The sequence below is a fragment of the Gracilinanus agilis genome, chromosome 3 (assembly GCF_016433145.1).
Source record: "Gracilinanus agilis isolate LMUSP501 chromosome 3, AgileGrace, whole genome shotgun sequence".
In the NCBI taxonomy this organism is placed as follows: domain Eukaryota; kingdom Metazoa; phylum Chordata; class Mammalia; order Didelphimorphia; family Didelphidae; genus Gracilinanus; species Gracilinanus agilis.
This window is the reverse complement of record NC_058132.1, coordinates 46821930-46842432: the sequence shown is the minus strand read 5'-3', so window position 1 is coordinate 46842432 and position 20503 is coordinate 46821930. Positions and strand designations below refer to the sequence as shown.

The 20503-nt window shown below is 44.9% G+C and overlaps 2 protein-coding genes across 4 annotated transcripts in view; one reads left to right on the top strand and one right to left on the bottom strand.

Annotated features, from left to right (window-relative positions):
- The first annotated feature begins 237 nt into the window (after positions 1 to 237).
- Positions 238 to 20128, top strand: MAD2L2 (mitotic arrest deficient 2 like 2). The gene is made up of 9 exons (XM_044667747.1): positions 238 to 315; positions 1604 to 1655; positions 2452 to 2570; positions 8428 to 8499; positions 9831 to 9931; positions 11347 to 11441; positions 12525 to 12598; positions 18329 to 18421; positions 20056 to 20128. The coding sequence occupies exons 2-9, from the start codon at positions 1616 to 1618 to the stop codon at positions 20095 to 20097; spliced, it is 636 nt and encodes a 211-aa protein (XP_044523682.1). The 5' UTR covers positions 238 to 315; positions 1604 to 1615; the 3' UTR covers positions 20098 to 20128.
- The window catches only part of LOC123240309 (F-box only protein 6-like), a 28518-nt gene continuing 15534 nt past the window's right edge, over positions 7520 to 20503 (bottom strand). Inside the window, exon 7 of one of the 3 annotated variants that reach the window (XM_044667744.1) lies at positions 7520 to 7824. The gene's annotated coding sequence lies outside the window, so the exon portion shown is untranslated. Of the gene's footprint in view, positions 7825 to 12604; positions 13511 to 18580; positions 20353 to 20503 lie in introns of those variants that run through there. The other 2 variants (XM_044667743.1, XM_044667745.1) reach the window with 2 other exon arrangements.

The following is a 20503-nucleotide window of genomic DNA, read 5'->3' as shown; positions in this document are numbered from 1 at the left end:
TTGGGAAATGGGCTCTTGAAGCATCCGGGTTGCAAGGCTCCTTCCCACTTGTCCAGATGTGGCCAGCATCTCCGCAGCTGGGGGCTCAGCGGAGCGCGAAGGGGAGGGGCGGAGCGCGGCGTTGGCGCGGGCCCAGGAGAGGGGTGGAGCCGGGGAGCGTGGCGGGCGCTAGGACCCGGCGGGAGGCGGTGGGACGTCACTTCGCCGCGCGCCTAGGAGCCGGAGGTTCCGCGCTGGGGCCGCTGGCGGGGAAGGAACCGGAGCCGGATCCCAAGCTTCAGAGTTCGGCCGACCCCCACTGAGCGCCGGCAGCCGGTACTGGTTCGAGGGGGAGGAGGGGGTAGTGGGGACGCGGGGCGAGCGGGCGGGTGGGCACTCTGGTGCGGGGACGGGCGCAGGGCTCGGCTACGTTAGCTGTGTGCCGCCAGCTGTTCCCTGGACCCGCCGCAGGAGCCAGATGTGCACTGGCCGGGGCGCCGGAGAGAGGTGTCCATCCTTTCTCCGTCCCCGATCCCCTCCTCCCCAGGCAGCTGTACGTTCCGGGGGTCCCTGTTTTCTCTCGATCTTTTTAGGGGTGCCCCTTCCAGCCTCCCACCTTGACCGACCCCCCCCCCCCTTACCCCTTCTTGGAAATCCCAGAAAGCGGGACGTGGAGACTGAACTTTCGTGGATCTTTGCCCTCGTGCAGAGTTGGGTGTGAGAGGGCCTTAAGTCCAGATGACCTGATCAGGCTTGGCAAACCTGAGCCCCTAGCCACATGCACCCCTTCCCCCCCCCCCCCTCCAAGAGGGGAAGATGCATTTTTTCCTGAGGCACCCCTCTCACTCCCCCAAAACCTAGCCCTACCACCCTGAGGTTTGTTTAGTTCAGTGACTCTGATCAGTGTCTCTTAAAGTCCTAGAGGGGAGAGACGGTTTCATTTCTGTTTTTTTTTTTTATCCCCATCCTCTGCTCAAAATAACTCCTGAATTGACTGTGGAGACCTAAGACTGTTAGAAGCTGGAGGATGAAGTCTAGTCTGTTCATTCATTTATTCAGTAAATATTTATTAAATGCTATCTGTATTAAGTTCTGGGGAATTCAAGTACAGTGGCAAAATAAAGAAAAAAACCAGTCTCTTCCCTTGAGCTGAGAATCATACAAGATAATATAGGTAAAGCATTTTGCAAACATTACTATATAAATGTTAGCTATCATTATTATTATTATTATTATTATTATTATTATTATTGAATTCATTGATACCTTCATCTGCCTTAATGGTGACTCCAACTTCCAAGTGGTACTATTTGAGGGAGTAGTAGGGATTGTGCTCAGCAATTCTTGGGAGTTGGATTTTTGGATCCTTTTCCATTGAGAAGGGACCAACAGCTGCCAGAACTCACTAACCTGGGGGCAGATGAGGTCTCCCCTGGAAGGAAGAGATTCTTGAGTTCTTCATTCTAATGATAATTTATGTAAGTTTGAGAATGTAAAGGTCTATTTCTTTACCCTATGTGGATCCCTGAGTGTCCCTTTGCCCCTCTATTCCATGAGATTGGTGGGACAGTTAGGCTTGGGGGTTGCTTTGGAAAGGAACTAGGTCTTCTTTCTCCTCTCCCAGGTGGCCAGAAGAATGACCACCCTCACTCGACAAGACCTTAACTTTGGACAAGGTAAGAGCTCTTCATTTTTAGGGTACTCCTGCTGGGGAACTGACTTCCAGTTGGCTCTGGTGTGTTGAGTCAAGAGGTGGTATTTCTTACTTTTAAAATAATTTATTCTGGGGGCAGCTGGGTAGCTCAGTGGATTGAGAGCCAGGCCTAGAGACAGGAGGTCCTGGGTTCAAAGCTGGCCTCAGACACTTCCCAGCTGTGTGACCCTGGGCAAATCACTTAACCCCCATTGCCTACCCTTACCACTCTTCCACCTATAAGTCAATACACAGAAGTTAAGGGTTTAAAATAAAAAAAAAATAATAAAATAATTTATTCTTTGACCAGTCAAGACATTTTAACTGTGATCAAATGCCTCTCTACCTGATATGCATTTTTTGGGGAGCTCATTATTCAGCTCCTCCCTTGAACATCCCAAGACATCTTTAATTGGCAATCAGCTAATGAGGAAGTGGTCCATCAGACTCTCAGCCCTTCCCCAAACTAACTGGTGAAGTTTCTAATTTACATGGGAAAAGCATCAATGCAGAACTTTCTAGTTAGCCAGAGTCTGTGAAAGGACCCCATTCCTCAGGACAAAGAGAATGCCAAAATCTTTAGACTAAATGGAGCCAAGTCAGGAATTCTCCCTAACATATAGGAACTGATTTGGGGCCTTTATAATCTAGAAGCCTGATATAAAAATAATATAGTATATGAAAAATAAATTCTTACAGGAGTTGATGTCTTTGGGTGGGATATTTGTCCTGGTTGCTTTTACCCAACAGCATCTCAGAGTGTGTTTCTCTGTCTCTAGTTGTGGCTGATGTTCTCTGTGAGTTCTTGGAAGTGGCCGTGCATCTCATCCTCTATGTCCGAGAGGTTTACCCTATTGGAATCTTCCAGAAGAGAAAGAAATACAATGTGCCTGTTCAGGTAAGGGATGGAGCTGTAAGGATACTATGGATTATCGTATTTAGTTCTAGGTCAACCCATTTTATGAAGGACATTATTGACAAACTCAGTTGGGTCAAGGGGGATGAGGGCACAGGAAACTATGCCATATTGGGACCATTTGAAAGACCTAGGGCTATTTGCTCTGGAAAAGAGAAGACTTGATAGCTATTTTCAAAGGTCAAAAAGTACCCATGTGAAAGGGGGTTTGGATTCCTTCTTTTGGCCCCAAAAGACAGAACTAGGAGCAGGTTAGACGTTTCAGAGTGGCAGATTTTGGTTGGATATAAGGAATATTTCCTAATAGCTGTTGAAAAGTAGGATGGACTTCCTCGGAGAATAGTGAGTGCCTTGTAACTGAGGAAGCTTCAGGTGGAAGCTGGACACTGAGTTGGGAATCATAACTCTAGAAGGGACCTCAGGTTGACTGGTTCAACCCTCATTTTAGTGGTGAAGAAATTGAGACCTACAGAGGTAATGTGGCTTCTCTCTCTCTCTCTCTCTCTCTCTCTCAATAACTTAGAATTTCTTAATCATTCTTATGCCTTATGTCTTAAATGTCTTAGAATTGATACTACATATTGGTTCCAAGGAAGAGGAGGAGCGGTAAGGGCTAGGCAATGGGGATAAAATTACCTGCCCAAGGTCACACAGTTAGGAAGTATCCGAGACTAGATTTGAACCCAGGACCTCCTGTCTGTGGGCCTGGCTCTGCATCCATTAAACCATCTAATTGCTCCCAGCTTGTCTATTCTGTATTTCTAGCACATACTATTGCCTGGCACATACTAGACGATTAATAATAATAAATAATTAACAAAATTGTCTAAGTCACAAAGATATAATAAGTAGCAGTCAATAAACATTTATTTGTTAAGTGCCAGCTATGTGCCAGATATTGCTAAATTCTGGGATACAAATAAGAAAAAGAATGCTAGTCTTTGTCCTCAAGGAGTTTATAATCTAACCTGGGAAGAGAATACCCAGAAGCTCGAATGGAAACCAAGCAGAGCAGGAGACAGAAAATGAAGGAGGATGGCTGGAAAGTTCTGAGGTCCTCTATAAAGGAAGGCTTTTGGGAGGAATTTATTCACAGCCCTCTAATCAGTGGGGAGGGGCAGTGAGGTGATTAGTTTCAAGGTTTGATCAATTTCTATAAGCTTATCCTGGGGAGACTAAGGTTCAAAGGAAACAGCTGATGGGAAATGAAGAAGAGCAGAGACATTGACTTCATTTCTTCTCTCTCTTAGAATTAATACTGTGTATTGGTTCCAAGGCAGAAGAGTGGTAAAGGGTAAAGCAATGGGAGTTAAGTAACTTGTCCAGTGTCATGAAGCTAGGAAGTGTCTGAGGCCAGATTTGAACCCAGGACTTCTCATCTCTGGGCCTGGCTCCCAATCCACTGAGCCACCTCGCTGACCCCTGATTTCATTTCTTTTTTTAAATTTTTTAAAATTTAATTAATTGATTTAGAATATTTTCCCATGGTTACATGATTCAGGATCTTTCCCTCCCTTCCCCCTCCCATAGCCAACACACAATTCAACTGGGTTTTATAAGCTGATTTCATTTCTAAAATAATTTCTACTGCTCTCCATGCCTCTTTGTTGCCTCTTGGACAAGACAACAGGGGCACTGGAAATGCAAAATAAATATGGGATAATATTGCAGTGGAAGGCACTTGTAGCTGAGGGATTCAGGAAAGGCTTTGCGACGAAGCTCTGGCATTCGGAGCTAAGTTTTGAAGATTTGGGGAGGATTAGATCACCTCTGAGGTCCTTCCAAGTCTGTGGTTCTGAAGGAAGATTCCAAAGGACTTGCTAAATTTTATCACCGTAGCCTCTAGAAGCAGTCTTAAATAATAGGTTGCATTTTTGTGTAGTGCCTACTGTGTTCTAGGCACTGTGCTAAGTGCTTTCCAAATATTATTAACTCTTTTGATTCTCACAAGAACCCTGAGAGGTAAGGGCTATTATTATCTCTATTTTACAGTTAAGGAAACTGAGGAAAATAGAAGTTAAGAGAGTTGCTTTAAGTAACCGAGACAGGATTTGAACTCATGTCTTTCTGACTCCAGGCTCAGTAGAACACCTAGCTGCCTTAACCCTAGACTTTCAGGATGGATAAAGGGATTCGGGAGATGGGAGAGGCTCCAGGAATCTTCAGTGGGTCTTTTGAGGAACACTGGGGGCCAAATCTGTGCCTTGGGTTTGTTTTGGATTCCTGCTTGGCCTAGCTGCCCTCTGAAGTCTTTCCCACCTCTGAGATTCTTCTAGTCTGTGAACATTTTTAGAGGTCTCTTCTGAGAAAAAGAATGTCCTGGAGTGGGAAGAAGAGCAGTGAAAACTGGGCTTGGCTATTAGGGCTTCCTGGCTTTTTTCCCCCGGTCTTGAGCCCTAGATCTCCAGGAAGTTGACCCTTGGTCCTTTTCTTAGTACCCACTTGGCTTCTGAGATTCCCAGATCCCTCCATTTTCCCTGTCCTCTGTGGGAAGGAAGTCACACCTCTCCTAATCTCCTCTGATAGAGTTGAATGAGAAAGGAAATTTTTCTAGGTGAGGGGAGGAAGGACAGCTAGCCAAAGAAGCTACAAAGAAAATTGTTCTTTTGTTCATTAACTCTCCTTATCCCTGAGTACCTGGTTGATCTTACCTTAAACCAATCCTAAACCTCTCTTAATACCTCCTAACTAGATTAGAGATGGGATACTTCAATGCTTGAACCATAATTAAATCAACTGCTCTTGTTATCATGGAAAGAATGGGTCCACCATAACTTTCCAAACCAATATGGCGCTCCATGGCATTATTCCCTTATATGTGTTCTATTCTCTTTATTTAATAGAAAAAAACACAAGTTATTTTTCTTTATCCTTCTTCCCTTCTTTCTCTCTCGTGCTAGCCTCCCCTTTCCCCTAACTTGGGAGAAAGGTAATTCTGAGGGCAGCTAGGTTCAGTAGATAGAGAGGAGGCCCTGGGTTCAAATATGAACTTAGATACTTTGTAGCTGGGTGACCCTGGGCAAGTCACTTAACCTGAATTGCTTAGCCCTTATTATTTTTCTGCCTTAGCACTGATAACTTAGTGTTGATTCTAAGACAGAAGGAAAGGGTTTTATTTAACATTAAAAAAAAAAAAAGATAATCCTGAAAAGGGGATGGTGTGAGATCAATCAATCAATCAATAATAATAATAATAACTGTTACTATTATCAAATTTGGCACCTACTCAGTTCAAGGTGCGGGGATATAGAGGCAAGTGAAACAATCCTGTTTTCAAAGGGTTTATATTCTTTTGGGGGAAACAACATGTTTATATGTATTTATAAACTAAATACAGGATAATATTGGAAGACAATGGGCAGCTAGGTGATGCAGCAGAAAGAGTGCCAGCCCTGGAGTCAGGAAAACCTGAGTTCAAATCCAGCCTCAGACACTTACTAGCTGTGTGACTTCGGGCAAGTCACCAAACCCCGTTTCCCTCAGTTTTCTCATCTGTTAAATGAGCTGGAGAAAGAAATGGCAAACCACTCCAGCATCTTTGCCAAGAAAATCCCACCAAGAGATGAACACAACTGCAGAGGAAGGCACCAGAAACTGAGAGACTCAAGAAAAGCCCCTTTGATTCTCAAATGTGACTTTTTGGCCCTATTTTGAATTTTGAGAATTGGGCAAAACTCAAAATCTTTAAAGAAGCAGTTGGTAAAATGGATAGAGAGCTGGCCCTGGGCGCAGTTCCAGCCTCTGACACCTATTGGCTGTGTGACTTTGGGTAAATCAAGACTAGAAGTTTTGGAGAAAGAGAAGGTTCTGATACACTTTGGTGGAGAGAGTTTACTCACCTGGGAAGTCCCCAATGTCAATGAAATCACAGGTTTAATGCCTTTTCCCTATCAAAGGATATAAGTCAAATCTTAAAAAGAACAAAAGATCTTCCCACTTTCCACAGTAGGGATCTTTTGATCCTTGAGAACAGCATTGCATCTTTTTTGTCTTTTTTCTTTTCTTTTCTGTTTGGTTCTTTTCCCCTTCCCTTCCCTTCCCTTCCCCTCCTCCTCCCCTCCCTCCCCTTTCTTTTCCTTTTTTCTTTTTAAATCATTGCCTTTTGTCTTAGAATCAATACAGATAGTGGTTCTAAGGCAGAAGAGCAGTAAGGGTTAGGCAATGGGGGTTAAGTGACTTGCCCAGGGTCACCCAGTCAAGTGTCTGAGGCCAGATTTGAACCTAGGACCTCCCATCTCAGGGCCTGGCTTTCAATCTACTGAGCCACCCAGATGTCCCTGCTTCTTTTTGACTTTGTATCCCCAGCTCCTAGCATAGTGTCTGACACATAGTAGATATAAACATCAAAACCTGAGTTCAAATCTGGCATCAGATACTTACTGGCTACTGGGCAGTAAACCATGGGCAAACCACTCACCCTCTGTTTGCCTCAGTTTCTTGAATTATAAAATGGAAATAATAATGGCATGTCCTTTACAAGGAGGTTGTGAGGACCAAAGGAGGTAATATTTGTAAAGCACTATGTAAATGTTTACTATCAATAATGAAATACTGTTCTAGAATGGGGACTGTTTGACTTTTTTGGTAGTTATATATTTTTTTAGTGGAACTAAATTAGTTTGGGACCCAGGTGGTATTGTAATAGGAATAGGTTTTAAAAGTATAAAGTATGAAGGGATGAAAAGCATTTATTAAACACTGACTTTATTAAACGGTGAGGATATAAATACAAAATCCTTAGATCCTGATGGGAGAGATATACTTTGGAAGGGTTTTGTTGTTATTCACTTGCTTCAGATCTGTCCAATTCTTCATGACCCCATTTGGGGTCACATTTGGCAAAGATCCTGGAGCAGTTTGCCATTTCCTTCTCCAGTTCATTTTACAGATGAGAAAACTGAGGCAAACAGGGTCTCTTACCCAAGACTGTATTTGAACTCAATTCTTCCTAACTCCAAGCCTGGCGCTCTATCCACTGTATCACCTAGCTGTCCCTAGAACAGTTAATGGGCTGTTATTAAGAGCAAATTGGGCTTATTGAGTGTGTCTCCTTGGGGGTGGTGAAGGATGGCTAGACCTTCTTCCAAGCGATCCCCTTTGACCCCTCATCAAAGATGGAACCTTGAACTATTTTAGGAAGGTGGTCCTCAAATCTCCTTTGTTTGGTCCTCACATCTTCCAGAAATTTTTTTGCCTCGGCATTCTTTGCCTTCAGTACATGCTGAAGATTTTTTTCCTGAATTTTAAATTAAAAAATTACATATTAAAATTACACATTAATTATGTATTAAATTATGTATTAAAATTACATATTAAAAATTTTTAACAAATTATAAGAAACATTTTGAGTTCCAAATTCTCTCCCTCCTTCTCGCCCCTCTCCCTTTCTTAAGAAGGCATGCAATTTGATCTCAATTATATACATGAAGTCATGCAAAATATATTTCCATATTAGCCATGTTATAAGAGGAAATACAGACCAAAAAGTAAAGTGAGAGAATTAAAAAAAAAAGGATGCTTCAGTCTGCAGCACGTGGAATTCATCGGTTTTCTCTCTGGCCTTGGAGAGCATTTTTCATCATAAGTCCTTTGGAATTGAATCATGAGGGTGGGAATAGCAGTTCTGGGGGCTCCTCCCTTCCGCCCCTATTCCCTCCACCCCCCTTGCTCATTTAATAAAGGTTTGCTGCAATTGGATTGCTTGTGGCTTTAGGGAAGGGATAGTTTGATTTTTTTCTGGTCTTTGTGTCCCCAGCATCTGTTCGGTGCACATAGTAGGAACTTAATAAATCCTGATTGATTATCCCAAAGGCCTCATTCTTGGTTCTTCTGTGAACAGATGTCCTGCCATCCAGAGCTAAATCAGTACATTCAAGATACGCTTCACTGCGTTAAGCCGCTGCTGGAGAAGGTGAGTGGTAATCCAGCTGCTCCCCAGTTCTCCCCCCCCCCCCCCCAGTCCCTCCGGCCCTTTCTGCTGTCTCACTCCTGCTCCTCTGGATGTCATGGATTCTGGTTGAGTATTTTTTTAAAACTCTTATCTTTTGCCTTAAAATCGATACTAAGCATTGAGGGCAGAAGAGTGGTAAAGGCTAGACAATTGAGTTAAATGACTTGCCCAGGACCACACAACTAGGAAGTGTTTTCAGGCTCTAGCCACTGAGCCACCAACTGCCCCACTTCTTCTTTTTTTTTTTAGACCCTTAATCTCGGTGTATTGTCTCATAGGTGGAAGAGTGGTAAGGGTGGGCAATGGGGATCAAGTGACTTGCCCAGGGTCACACAGCTGGGGCACTTCTGGTTGATCTTTGAGATCGGTCATGGGCTGGAAGGGTCCTTAGCACTCATTGAGTCCAACCTCTTCATTTTACAGGCCAGGAAACTAAGACCCAGATGAGTTGAGATGACTTGCCCCAATTCACAGAGGTTGTAAGGAGCCGAATGGGGATTTGAACCTGGGTCCTCTCTAAAATGAAGGATTAGAGAGCCTCTAACACCCCCTCTGGCTCTAAATCTATGGTCCTGTGAGTCCAGGCTCTTTCAATTTGGTTATTTAAAATACAGAGATGCCAGATGGCCCAGTGGGTAGGGGTCTGGCCTGTGACACAGACTGCCTGGATGACCCTTCATGGCATCTCTTGGCAGTCTTGGCAACTCTCTTTGGCAAGTTAAATGTGCGAAGGAAAAGGCAGTGCCTGGCATAGAGTCGATACTTAATATCATTGGCTTTTTTGACCGTTTGTTGACTGACTGATTCTAGGAGAAGGTAGCAAATGCATTGGCCTCCAGGCTCTGACCAACTTTAGGTCACTTTTTTCCAGAGAAAACATTTGATTTTCAGAACTATGCTATAAACCATAAAGGGGCAGCTAGGCAACACCTTGAGTCAGGAGGATTTGGGTTCAAATCTGGGCTCAGACGCTTCCCAGCTATATGACCCTGGGCAAGTCACTTGACCCCCATTGCCCACCCTTAATACTCTTCTACCTCAGAGCCAATACACAGTAGTTAAGGGTTTAAAATAAAACAAACAAAACAAACAAACAAAAAAGAAGATAAGGATCAAAACAAATAGATAACTGTGGTCTATGGAGGGACTCTGGGGGTCTGAATTCAGGTCCTCTCTGCCTCCTACTCCAGGATGACTGAGGAAGAGGTGGTTGCTAGGATACTGGTTTCCAAATTTTCATCACCATAGCTGATGTTGTTGTGGGATGGGATGGGGTTGACCTCTCTTTGCAGAATGATGTGGAGAAGGTCGTGGTGGTGATTTTGGACAAAGAGCACCACCCAGTGGAGAGATTTGTCTTTGAAATCACTCAGCCTCCCCTGCTGTCTATCAGGTAAGTCCGGAGCTCCTGCCTCCCCTCTTCGAAAAGACAGAACAACAGGGCCAGCTGGGTGGCTCAGTGGATGGAGAGTCAGGTTCAGAGACTCAGACACTTTCCAGCTGTGTGACCCTGGGCAAGTCACTTAACCCCCATTGCCCAGCCCTTACCACTCTTCTGCCTTGGAACTAATACATCGTATTGAGTCTAAGACAGAAGGGAAGAGTTTAAGAAAGAAGAAGAAGAAGAAAAAGAAAAGAGAACCACAGGACTGATGGGAGGAAAAGAAGAAAAGGTCTTAGAAGAGGGAAGGTTAGAGCCAAGGGATCTTAGAACATGTTAGAGCTAGGAAGGGCCCTTGAGAGGACCTTGGCTCAGAAAATGGCAGGGCTGGGAGGAACCTTAGAATAGAAAATATCAGAATTGATAACCTAGAAAGGACCTCATTACAGAGAACATTGACGTTGAGAAGGGGTTCTTCACTTGGACCCCAGGAGCTTATTTTCTTAATATTTTTATAACCAACTTCTCTCTCTTTTTTAATTCTTATTTTCTGCCCTAGTAACAACTCTTAAGAAAGAAGGACAAGGGCTAGGCAAATGGAGATAAATGACTTGTCCAGGGCTACAGAGCTAGGAAGTGTCTGAGGCCAGATTTGAACCCAGGACCTCCAGGCTTAGTTCTCTGTCCTCTGCGCCACCTAACTGCCCCTTGATAACCCTAATCCAGTGGAAATGGTTTCCTTTATAAACCTATATATTTTATTTGTAGGCACTTAAGAACACAATTCTGAAATTCACAGGCTTCCCCAGACTGCCAAAGGGGTTCTAGTCCAACCTCTCGATTTTAAGGCAGAAAAAAATTGAGGCTTAGGAAATTCAGAAAAGGGCATGCTTATTTTGGGGTGGCATTTCCCATAGAATGATAGGTCTGTCGCTAAAAGGGACCTCTGAGGTATCCAGCAACACCACACCCATTTTACAGAGGAAAAAACAGGCCCAGAGGTAACTTGATTAGCCCAAGGTCACACAAGTGGTACCTGTAGCAGAGTGAGGATTTGAACCCATGTCTTCAGTTTCCCCCCTTTTTGTTCTTTGTCCCCATTTAGCAATAGCATCTGATGAACTTAGGAGACCCCAAGAATGGGGCATTGATGGAGGGGACCCAGAACCCCTTGCTAGGCTCTAGTGAGAAGAACCCCCAACTTGGGAATCAGGGACCTTGGCTTCTAGTTTTGGCTTCTCATGTTACTTCCTCTCCCTCTGAGTCTTAGTTTTTCTAGCTGCAACATGAAGAGAATCAAATGAGATCATTTCAAAGGCTTTAGCCCACGCCGACAGCCCGCCTCTTACTGGGTGGGTGAGGCCTGTTGGCCAAAGGGCCCCACAGTCACTCAGGGCGGGTCAGTGACCATCTTCTCTCCTTTCCAGCTCCGACTCTTTGCTGTCCCACGTGGAGCAGCTCCTTCGTGCCTTCATCCTGAAGATCAGTGTCTGTGACGCCGTCCTGGACCACAACCCTCCAGGTTGACTCTGCTGTTCTGTCCTGAGGGTTCTCCCCACTCCTGGGCTTTGGGCCTGCCCCATTGGGCACGGTGATCTCCCAGAGGTGGACCTGCAGGGGAGCGTCCTGTTAGGGCATTCTGGGGCTGAGCTGAATCCCCCTGGACACTTCTGGTAATGCTCATGCCTTGGCTCAGCGCCATGGGGTATGCTGCAACCTAGCCCATTGCTGGGTCTCTTCCATGAAGTCATTTGTACTGTTACCCTTCTTCAGAGCCCTGTTTCATCCTCATCACCTCCAGGAAGTCTTCCATGATGAACTTACTCCTCATGGGTCCAATCTCACTATTCACTCTGCATTAGTGCTGCTGTAGGGTATTTCTACTGGGGCCATTTCTACTTATATACATCTGTTTGTGGCTCTTTAAAAAAAAAAATAAAGCAGGTATCGGGGCAGCTAGGTGGACACTTCCCTAGCTGTGTGACCCTGGGCAGGTCATTTAACTCCCATTGCCTAGTCCTTACCACTCTCTGCCTTAGAATCAATATGATTCTAAAACAGAAGAGTAAGGTTTAAAAAAAAAAGACAAGTATCCTTGAAGTCTTTCCATACCTATATTTAGCCTTTTTTAAAAATCCCTTCTGTCTTAGACTCAGTTCCAAATTGTCTTTTTTTAAACCTTTACTTTCTGCCTTAGAATCAGTACTAAGTATTGGTTCTAAGGCAGAAGAGTGGTAAGGATTAGGTAATCAGAGAAAATATCTAAGGCCAAATTTGAACCCAGGACCTCCCATCTCTAAGCCTGACTCTCAGTCCACTGAGTCGCCCAGCTGCCTCCTATATGTAGTGTTCATTAGACTAGGGAGTACCAGAAGGACAGGGGCCGTCCTTGTGCTTTTCCTTGAGTGGACTTGAAACTGGTCTTGGATGATGGGGCCAGCTAGCCAGGCCATGCCATTTTACCATGAGTGTGGGGAGGGCAGATTGAATTAGGAGCCCAGGAGATGATGATCAGGCCTCGCCTCTGTGGCTGAGGATGCACGCCACAAGTTGGGTACCATTCCGCCCATCATGCCGCTCCAACATCTCTTCCTCCTTGATGCAGGTTGTACCTTCACTGTCTTGGTCCACACTCGGGAAGCAGCCACACGAAACATGGAGAAGATTCAGGTGATCAAGGTGAGTTCTGGCCCCTGGGTCTGTGTGTCAAAGGATAGAAAGTCTGAAGGACAGCCGGCCTCCAGATTTGCTTCTGACAGGGACTTGCTGTGTGACCTTGGACCAGTCTCTTTCCCTCTTTCCATTGGATTTCTCGCCACTTATGTTAGTATGAATTAGTGGATGGAAAAACGTTCCCCAGATGCCAGTTCTGTGCCAGGCACTGAGGCGATAATCAAAGTGAAATAACCCTTACTTGGTGGGGAGATAACATCTAGAGAGCATGGAGGCTGGGAAGGGAAGAGTATTTGGGTCTGAGAGTCAGAGGGATTCAGAGAGGAGCCCTAAATAGATTGTTGGTAGTGTTGATGGGAACAGGTTGGGGAGGGAAGTGCCTATGGGGCGGCCGGCTGAATATAGAGTGGGTGAGTGGCGTTTGGACTCCCTCATCCACTCCGGACAGTCTAGCCTCAGAATGGAGGGTCCAAGGCTAAGTGGATGGACTCCCTGGTCATAGGGTATGATCTCTGGGTGCGAGGGGTGGATAATGGGAGGGCAGGTGCTATGGTGGGTGGGTGACTAGCTAGGATCTGGAGCTTGAACTGGAAATGCTAGAGAATAGGGGCCAGCGTGAGTTTTCCTTTTCTCGCCCATGAGGTCAGTACACACAGAGGGTCTGTGATTTTATGGGGAGACGAAGGGTTAGCGGGTGGACAGTCTGCTGTTTTCCTTTGGCAATCACAGGGCTAAGGAGACGTGCAAGAATCCCAACATGGTAGGTGTTCTTTAGTGAACTCGAGGAGGGTGACAGATGAGGTTTGGATTGGATAGATAGACGGGGATGGGGTGAAGTCTGCACTGTTGGAGGGATCACAGATCCAAGAGCATATTGGAGTGGTCCTCTCTCTCCTCCCCTGTTTAGCAGGTGATTCTCTGCCAAAAAAAAAAGAAAAAGAAAAAGAAAGAAAGAATTGTCCCCTCTGTGGCCAGCTGAGCAATGAGTCTCTGTCTCTGGGCCCCTCCTGGAATAGGAAGAGCTGTCAGAAGCAGTCATTTCTTATGCCAGGAGGAGACATCTGTAAAATGGGGAAGAAAAAACATCCTGCTGATATCCTAGTGGGAGAAGCAAGAGGGAATGAAGGGGGCAGTAAGAGTGCTAGGCCTAGAAACAGGAAGTCCTGGGTTCAAATCTGGCCTCAGATACTTCCTAGCTGGCTGACCCTGGGAAAGGGACGTTCTTTTCCTCAGTCTCCCTGATGGTGGGGACTCCAGGGCCTTTTCCAGGGAAAGCAATGGGAAGAGGCCCGTCTTTGTTATAACCCCTAAGCTATTGGACAGGTAGGCTTCTGTCCTTGCCATGATGTTTTGGGGACAGGCAGAGATAGGAAGATTCTGAGCATACTCCCATGCCCCCAAGAAGGGGAATGGTATTTATCAAGTGCATGTGATTGAATGGCGCAGGAAGCCTCCTCCTAGACTGGTTGATCTGTCCTGCCCTGCCCAAGATTTCTCATCTCCAAGATGAATCCCAGCGAAGACACACAGCCAATCAGCCAGAATGGAAGCAATTTCTTTGGGGGTGGGATGGATGGGTAAGGATTCTCCAAAGGTGACAACTTTCTCATGTCCCTGAGAGCTTAGGCCTTGTATTTTTGAATAGTGTAGTTAATGTAAAAATAAAGACCTTTTTAACCCTGAAAAAAAAAATCCTGTTTGCCCCTAGCCCTTTCCCTTTTGTTTTAGAGTTATTACTAAGACAGAAAGCAAGAGTTTTAAAAATTTTAAAAAGAAGAGATGAAGGCTATGAATATGCTCTAAAAGGAAACCCATGAGATCTGGTGGATGTCTCTAAAGTCTAACCCTCGTTTTCTGTCCAAGCCCCGCCAGCCCCAGCATAGTGCCCCTGGTACACAGCAGGTACTTATTCAGTTTAAATTTTTAAATGTATTAATCACTCACTGTGTGCAGAAGGTGAGTAGTGGTATATCTAGGGGAGGATCCTTGGAAAAACGAAGAGCTTATAGACTCTGTCGCCATATAGCTGGGAGAAACTGAGGCCCTGCTTAGAGAGTGTGAGATCCATGAAGGCCAGGCCCATGACTTAATAGAGAGAGAAGAAACAGATTCAATAACACCTACTATGTATAGGCACTTTGCCAGACAAAATGGACAGTAGGCCCTTACATTCTTTGGAATAACCATGATACAGAAAATCTGTGGTAAGCGTATGAGGGAGATGCCACAGAAAGTACTCTATGAGGTTAGTTTCTCTCTGTTTAAAATCAGGGAGGTGGGATTAGATAACCTCAGGTCCCTTCCACCTCTAAATCTGTTATCTAACATGTAAATAAAAGGAGTATAGGGGTGTGTGTGTCTCTGTGTCTGTGTGTTAGTCAGTAGGAATTTATGTACCATGCACTGTGCTAAATGCTGGGGGTATAAAAGGAAAGCAAACAGCAGGACAAAGAATGGGTATGAATTTAACAGGAAAAAGTAGGGAGGGGAAACATTCTGAATATGTACAACAGTATTAGCCAAGGCTGGGAGGTAGGAATGAGACTCCTAGAGGATGCTGGTTTAGTTGGAATATGGAAAAAGAAAGGTACTAAAATGATATTAGGTGAACAGGGCAGATTATGGGGCTATCCTTAGCTTCCATAGGGATCTGAAAAGGATCCCTTTTGACCAGGAATTTTTTTCCTTAATATATTTTTGTTTAATTAAATATTTTCCCAATTACATATAAATTTTTTTAAATAATCATTGTTTAAGATTTTGAGTTTCAAATAATGTGCAGAATTCCTTCCCTTTTGCTCCTCCCTTGATTTGAAACAGCAAGCAGTTTAATATTGATTATACATGTGGAATCATGCAAAATATATTTCCAGACCAAAAAGAAAGTTAAAAAAAATGTGTGCTTCAATTTGCATTCAGAGTTCATCCCTTCTCTCTCTGAGGTGGATAGCATTTTTTATCCTGGAGTCCTTTGGAATTGTCTTGGATCTTGTCTTAATCAGAGTAGTTAAGTCTTTCTTAGTTGAGCATCCTTCCAGTATTGCTGTTATTGTGTACAGTGTCCTTCTGGTTCTGCTCTCTGTGCTCTGCATCAGTTCATGTCTGTAGTGGTATTGTAGGATCAAAGTTTTACAGCTCTTTGGGCATAGTTTCAAATTGTCGTCCAGAATGGTTAGGTTAGACTAGTTCATAACTCCACCAATAGTGCATTTGTGTCCCAGCTTTTACATATTCCCTCTAGCATTTGTCATTTATCAATTGGGGAATGACTTTATACATTTGATTCAGTTCTCTAAATATTTGAGAAAAGAGACTTTTCTTGGGTAAATTTGCTATAAATTTTTTTCTCCAGTTTCCAGCTTTTCTTCTAATTTTGGCTGCTTTCATAATCAGAATGATCTAGTTTATTTCCCATGATCCTCTCTATCTCTTGTTTGGTCATAAACTCTTCTCTCATCCATATATCTGATGGGCACATTTTTCCATGCTTCTCTAGTTTACTTATGATAAACCCTTTATATCTTAAGTCATTTGTCCAATTTGATTTTTTTTTTTTTTTTTTTGGTATGTGGTATGAGATAATGGTCTGTGCCTAGTTTCTGCCAAACTGCTTTCCCGTTTTCCCAGCAATTTTTCAAATAGTGAGTTCTTGGCCCCAAAACTTGGATCTTTGGGTTTGTCAAACACTAGATTGCTATGGTCATTTACTACTGTATTGTGTACCTAATCTATTCCAATGATCCACCATTCTGTTTCTTAGCCATTATAGATTGTTTTGATGGTCACTGCTTTGTAAAATAAGCCACCATCTTTCACATTTTTTCCATTGATTCCCTTGATATTCCTGTTCTTTTATTCTTCCAGATAAATTGTGTTGATTTTTTTTTCTAGCTCTATAAAATATTTTTTTTGTAGTTTGATTGGATACCAAATAAGTAAATTAATTTAGGTAGATTTGTCTTTTTTTTTTTACAGATAGTTCTCACTTTACATAAGTGGAAACTTATATAACATTTGGCAGACATCTACATAAAGCAATTTTTATGCAATGCGAATTTATCCATGGATATGGGAAAAAAGGGATGGAGGGAGGCAGGAAAGAGGCCTCAGACCTTTGGAGGGATGGGGCTGGCACAGAGTTGAAGAACATGTAAGGCCAGAGACTGAAGCAAGAGGAGGAATACTTGGGGGGTCACGTAGGGATCTGGCCAGAACCAAGAGAGAAAACATAGGGGACAGCCACATCCAGGCCAGACACTGACATAGATGGGAGAGGACCAGCAACATGCAGAAGCCAGAGACAGGGATGGGGCTTTAAGCCAAAGTCCATGGGCAGGCAGGGGGGGCCCTGATCCATTCTTCTTTCATTTAGAAGATTTTCTTTTTCTGGTGGGGAGGTAGAGAGTGGCAACCAAGATATAAGACTGGAGAGAGAGAACACAATACTCTATTAAGTTCGCACTGGGGCTTTTTTGGAATGAAGATTTTTTTTTCAGAATTTTTTGTGTTAAGTTGAATTTTCATAACATGAATTTATTTTTTTTATTTTTTAATTTATTTTTAATTTTTTTCATAACATGAATTTATGTAAAGTGAGGACTGTCTGTATGTTGGGTTGGCCCACCCATGAGCAATTAATATTTTTCCAGTGGTTTAGAAATTTTTATTTGCATGAAAAGTGTTTTGTAGTTCTGTTCATGGTTTTGTCCTGATAGATAAACTCCCAAGCATTTTCTATCATTTACAATTATTTTATTTAATTTTTTCTAAACCCTTAGCTTCTGTGTATTGGCTCAGAGGTGGAAGAGTGGTAAAGGTGGGCAATGGGGGTCAAGTGACTTGCCCAGGGTCACCCAGCTGGGAAGTGTCTGAGGCCGGATTTGAACCCAGGACCTCCCATCTCTAGGCCTGACTCTCAATCCACTGAGCTACCCAGATGCCCCCTACAATTATTTTAAATGGAATTTCTCTTCCTATCTCTTGCTGCTGGGTTTTCTTGGTAGTATATAGAAATGTTTTCGACTCATGCGAGTTAATTTTATATCCTATGACTTTGCTGAAGTCGTTAATTGCTCCAACTCGTTTTTTCGTTCTCTAGGGTTCCTCTGAGTATGCCATCCTATCATTTGCAAAGAGTGAGAGTTTCGTTCCCTCATTCCTTCAGTTTCTTTTCTTCTCTTATTGCTATAGCTGGTGTTCCTTTTTTTTTTTTTAAATGTTATCTTTATTGTATTCCGAAAACAAATTTCCACGTACATTTTCCAAAGTTACATGATTCGTGTTGTCTCCCTCCCTCCTCCCAGAGCTGACACGCAATTCCACGGGGTTCCGTGTATTGTCACTCGATACCCATTTCCATATTTTTGTAAGGGAATCATCTTATAAAACCAAAGCCCAGATCCTATGCCCGTATAAATAAGTGATCAATCATTTGTTTTCATCTACGTTTCTTCTCCAACAGGTCTTTCTCTGCAGGCGGCCAAGCTTGCTTTGTCCCAAGTCCTCAGAACTGCCCTGGCCCACTGTAGTGTCTAGCTAGCATTCCTAGTGCAACACTGAACAAGGCCATCCTTGCTTCCTGGGAAGGCTTCAGCGTTATCCCTGCTAGAGATAATGGTGGTTCTTGGTTTTAGACAGGCACTTCTTATCGTTTTAAGAACGTCGCCCAGGGATGCTGCCTCGAGGGTTTCCCTTTTTACTTCATGTCTCGTGGAACTCTGCCCTCTCTGCCCTTAGGACTTCCCCTGGATCCTGGCAGACGAGCAGGATGTGCACATGCACGACCCCCGGCTAATCCCACTCAAGACCATGACGTCAGACATTTTAAAGGTGAGGCTCAGTGGGAGGGCCGTCCTGGGACCCAGGCATCCTAGTCACTGCTGGGAGCCGGAGGATTTCACAATGCTTAGAGTGCTTGAGGGGCAGCGAGGTGGCCCGGGGGAGGCAGGAGGCTCTGGGGTCAAGGCCGTCCCTTCCTAGCTGTTGTAAGAGGTCGAGCAAGCCGACATTTTGGAATTGACAGATGGAACGCTGAGGAGGGAAAAGCGTGCCAGTTGGGCTGAGTGCAAAGCCTTCTGGGAAGAGACCAACGGCTTTTCTCTCAGGCTAGCTGGGGGCACAGCCCAAGAGGGAGGTGGATTTGGGGGCTGCAGCACCTAAAAAGCTAACCTCAAGAGTTTCCCGGGGACGTCAGTGAAGACTAATTCTGCCAGTTGGTCTTCATCGATTCCTTAACCCAGTGGAGAATATGGAACAGCCATTTCTTCACTTTTGGCCAAGGGGGTCTGGACTTTGGCAGGGAGCCGGCCCCCCGGGGGCTCACAGATCTTGCCTTGAACATTGCCTTATTGCATTCCCTCATGACTTAGCTATAATTATAGGTTCAAGAGAAATACTTGGGGATTAGGTCAGAGAAACTGGACTTTGGGGAATACAGAAATTATCTGTTACTAGCCTATCCAGTGAAGGACTGATAAGAGGGATTTCAGGGAACCACCTACACCCCCTTTTCCTGACACCCTCTTCCCTCATCCCTTAATTTATTCGTTCTTGAATAAACCCTGGTGAGTTGCCATTCAGTCAGATCCGTGTAATTGAGTTGGGAGGGAGCAGAACGAGTGGGTAGCGAGGGGAAAGAAAGCAGTTATCCATTTTGAAACAGGACCCAGTTGGGGATCGGGGAGGTTTCTGTGGGTACTACTCGGCACGAACAACTTGTTCCCCCCTATAAAGAACCCTTTCTTCTAACTACTTAGCCCCGGCATGACCATCAGGGGTAACCCTGTCAATTCCAAAATGTAGGCTTGCTCAAACTTATACTGTGTGACCTTGGGCAAGTCACCTAACCTCCATTGCCCACCCCTTCCTGCTCTTCTGGCACTTCGTATTAATTCTAGGACAGAATAAGAGCTTTAAAAAACAAACAGAACTTGAGTGCTTGACGGGCCCAGGAGCTGTGATCAGCACTGACTAAGGGCAGCCCCAGAAGACCTCCTAAGCAGTTTTGGCTGAAGGCTTAGGAAGAACAATATTATTTTAAACTCTCCTCATGTCCTCTGACCACTCGCCCTTCTGAGGGAGAGCGTTTATCTTTGTAGAATCACAGAAGCCAGCCTTTCCCTCCTCGGGGAAGTGAGAGGCCTTGCTTAAAGAGTGCCAAGGGGAGCTCATGGTCTCCCCAGGCAGCTTGTGCCAGCTTTGGTGGTCTCCAGGGTTAGGCTATTTTCCCTGACATCAGGCCCAATTTGCTTCTGAACCTTCTCCTTTTAACCTCGCTCTCTGGAACCAAATAGAACATTCCTTTTCTACTTAGTGATTGTGCAACCCGAGGAAAGCCCCATCTTTGGAGCCTCGGTGTTCCCTTCTGTGAAGTGGGGAGTAATAATAGGTCTCTGGAAAGCCTTAGAGGGCCCTGGAAACAAGACCTTTAATCGTCATCCCCCCGGTATGGTTTCTTCTAACAGATGCAGTTGTACGTGGAGGAGAGGGCCCATAAGAGCAGCTGAAGCCGGCCTGCCCAGCGAACGCAGAACTGGCCTTTGGTCGCCGTCACGGGCCCCTCCTGGCCTCGAATGGCATCCCTGGCTTCAAGTGCTCTTACTCCATTGTTCAGCAGAGCAGGCAGGACCAGCTCCCTCCGCCGGCTCTGGTTCTGCACCGCCCAGCCTTTGACCTCTAGGAAGGAATCCCCAGGAGAGGGCGGAGAGAAGCCATGGCCCGGCGCTCTGCTGTCCTTGGGTCCCTCGGAACACACGTGGCCACTGCGGAGAGGACTGTGGTTTGTGTTCCAATAAAGGACCCGAGGGCAGGGTCCTGGGGGTGGCCGCTCAGAGAGGGCGGCCCTGCTTGGCCTGGGAGCCAGGATGCTTCTGGACCGAGCCACGGGCCCCCACCAGCCCCGCTCTTTCCTTC

What these genes read in the sequence shown, in the direction of transcription:
- MAD2L2 (XM_044667747.1), top strand. Translation starts at nt 1,616, where the DNA reads ATGACCACCCTCACTCGACAAGACCTTAACTTTGGACAAG. An exon ending in AGACCTTAACTTTGGACAAG is followed by an intron (nt 1,656 to 2,451) that starts GTAAGAGCTCTT and finishes CTCTGTCTCTAG; the next exon opens with TTGTGGCTGATGTTCTCTGT. An exon ending in CCTCCCCTGCTGTCTATCAG is followed by an intron (nt 9,932 to 11,346) that starts GTAAGTCCGGAG and finishes TCTCCTTTCCAG; the next exon opens with CTCCGACTCTTTGCTGTCCC.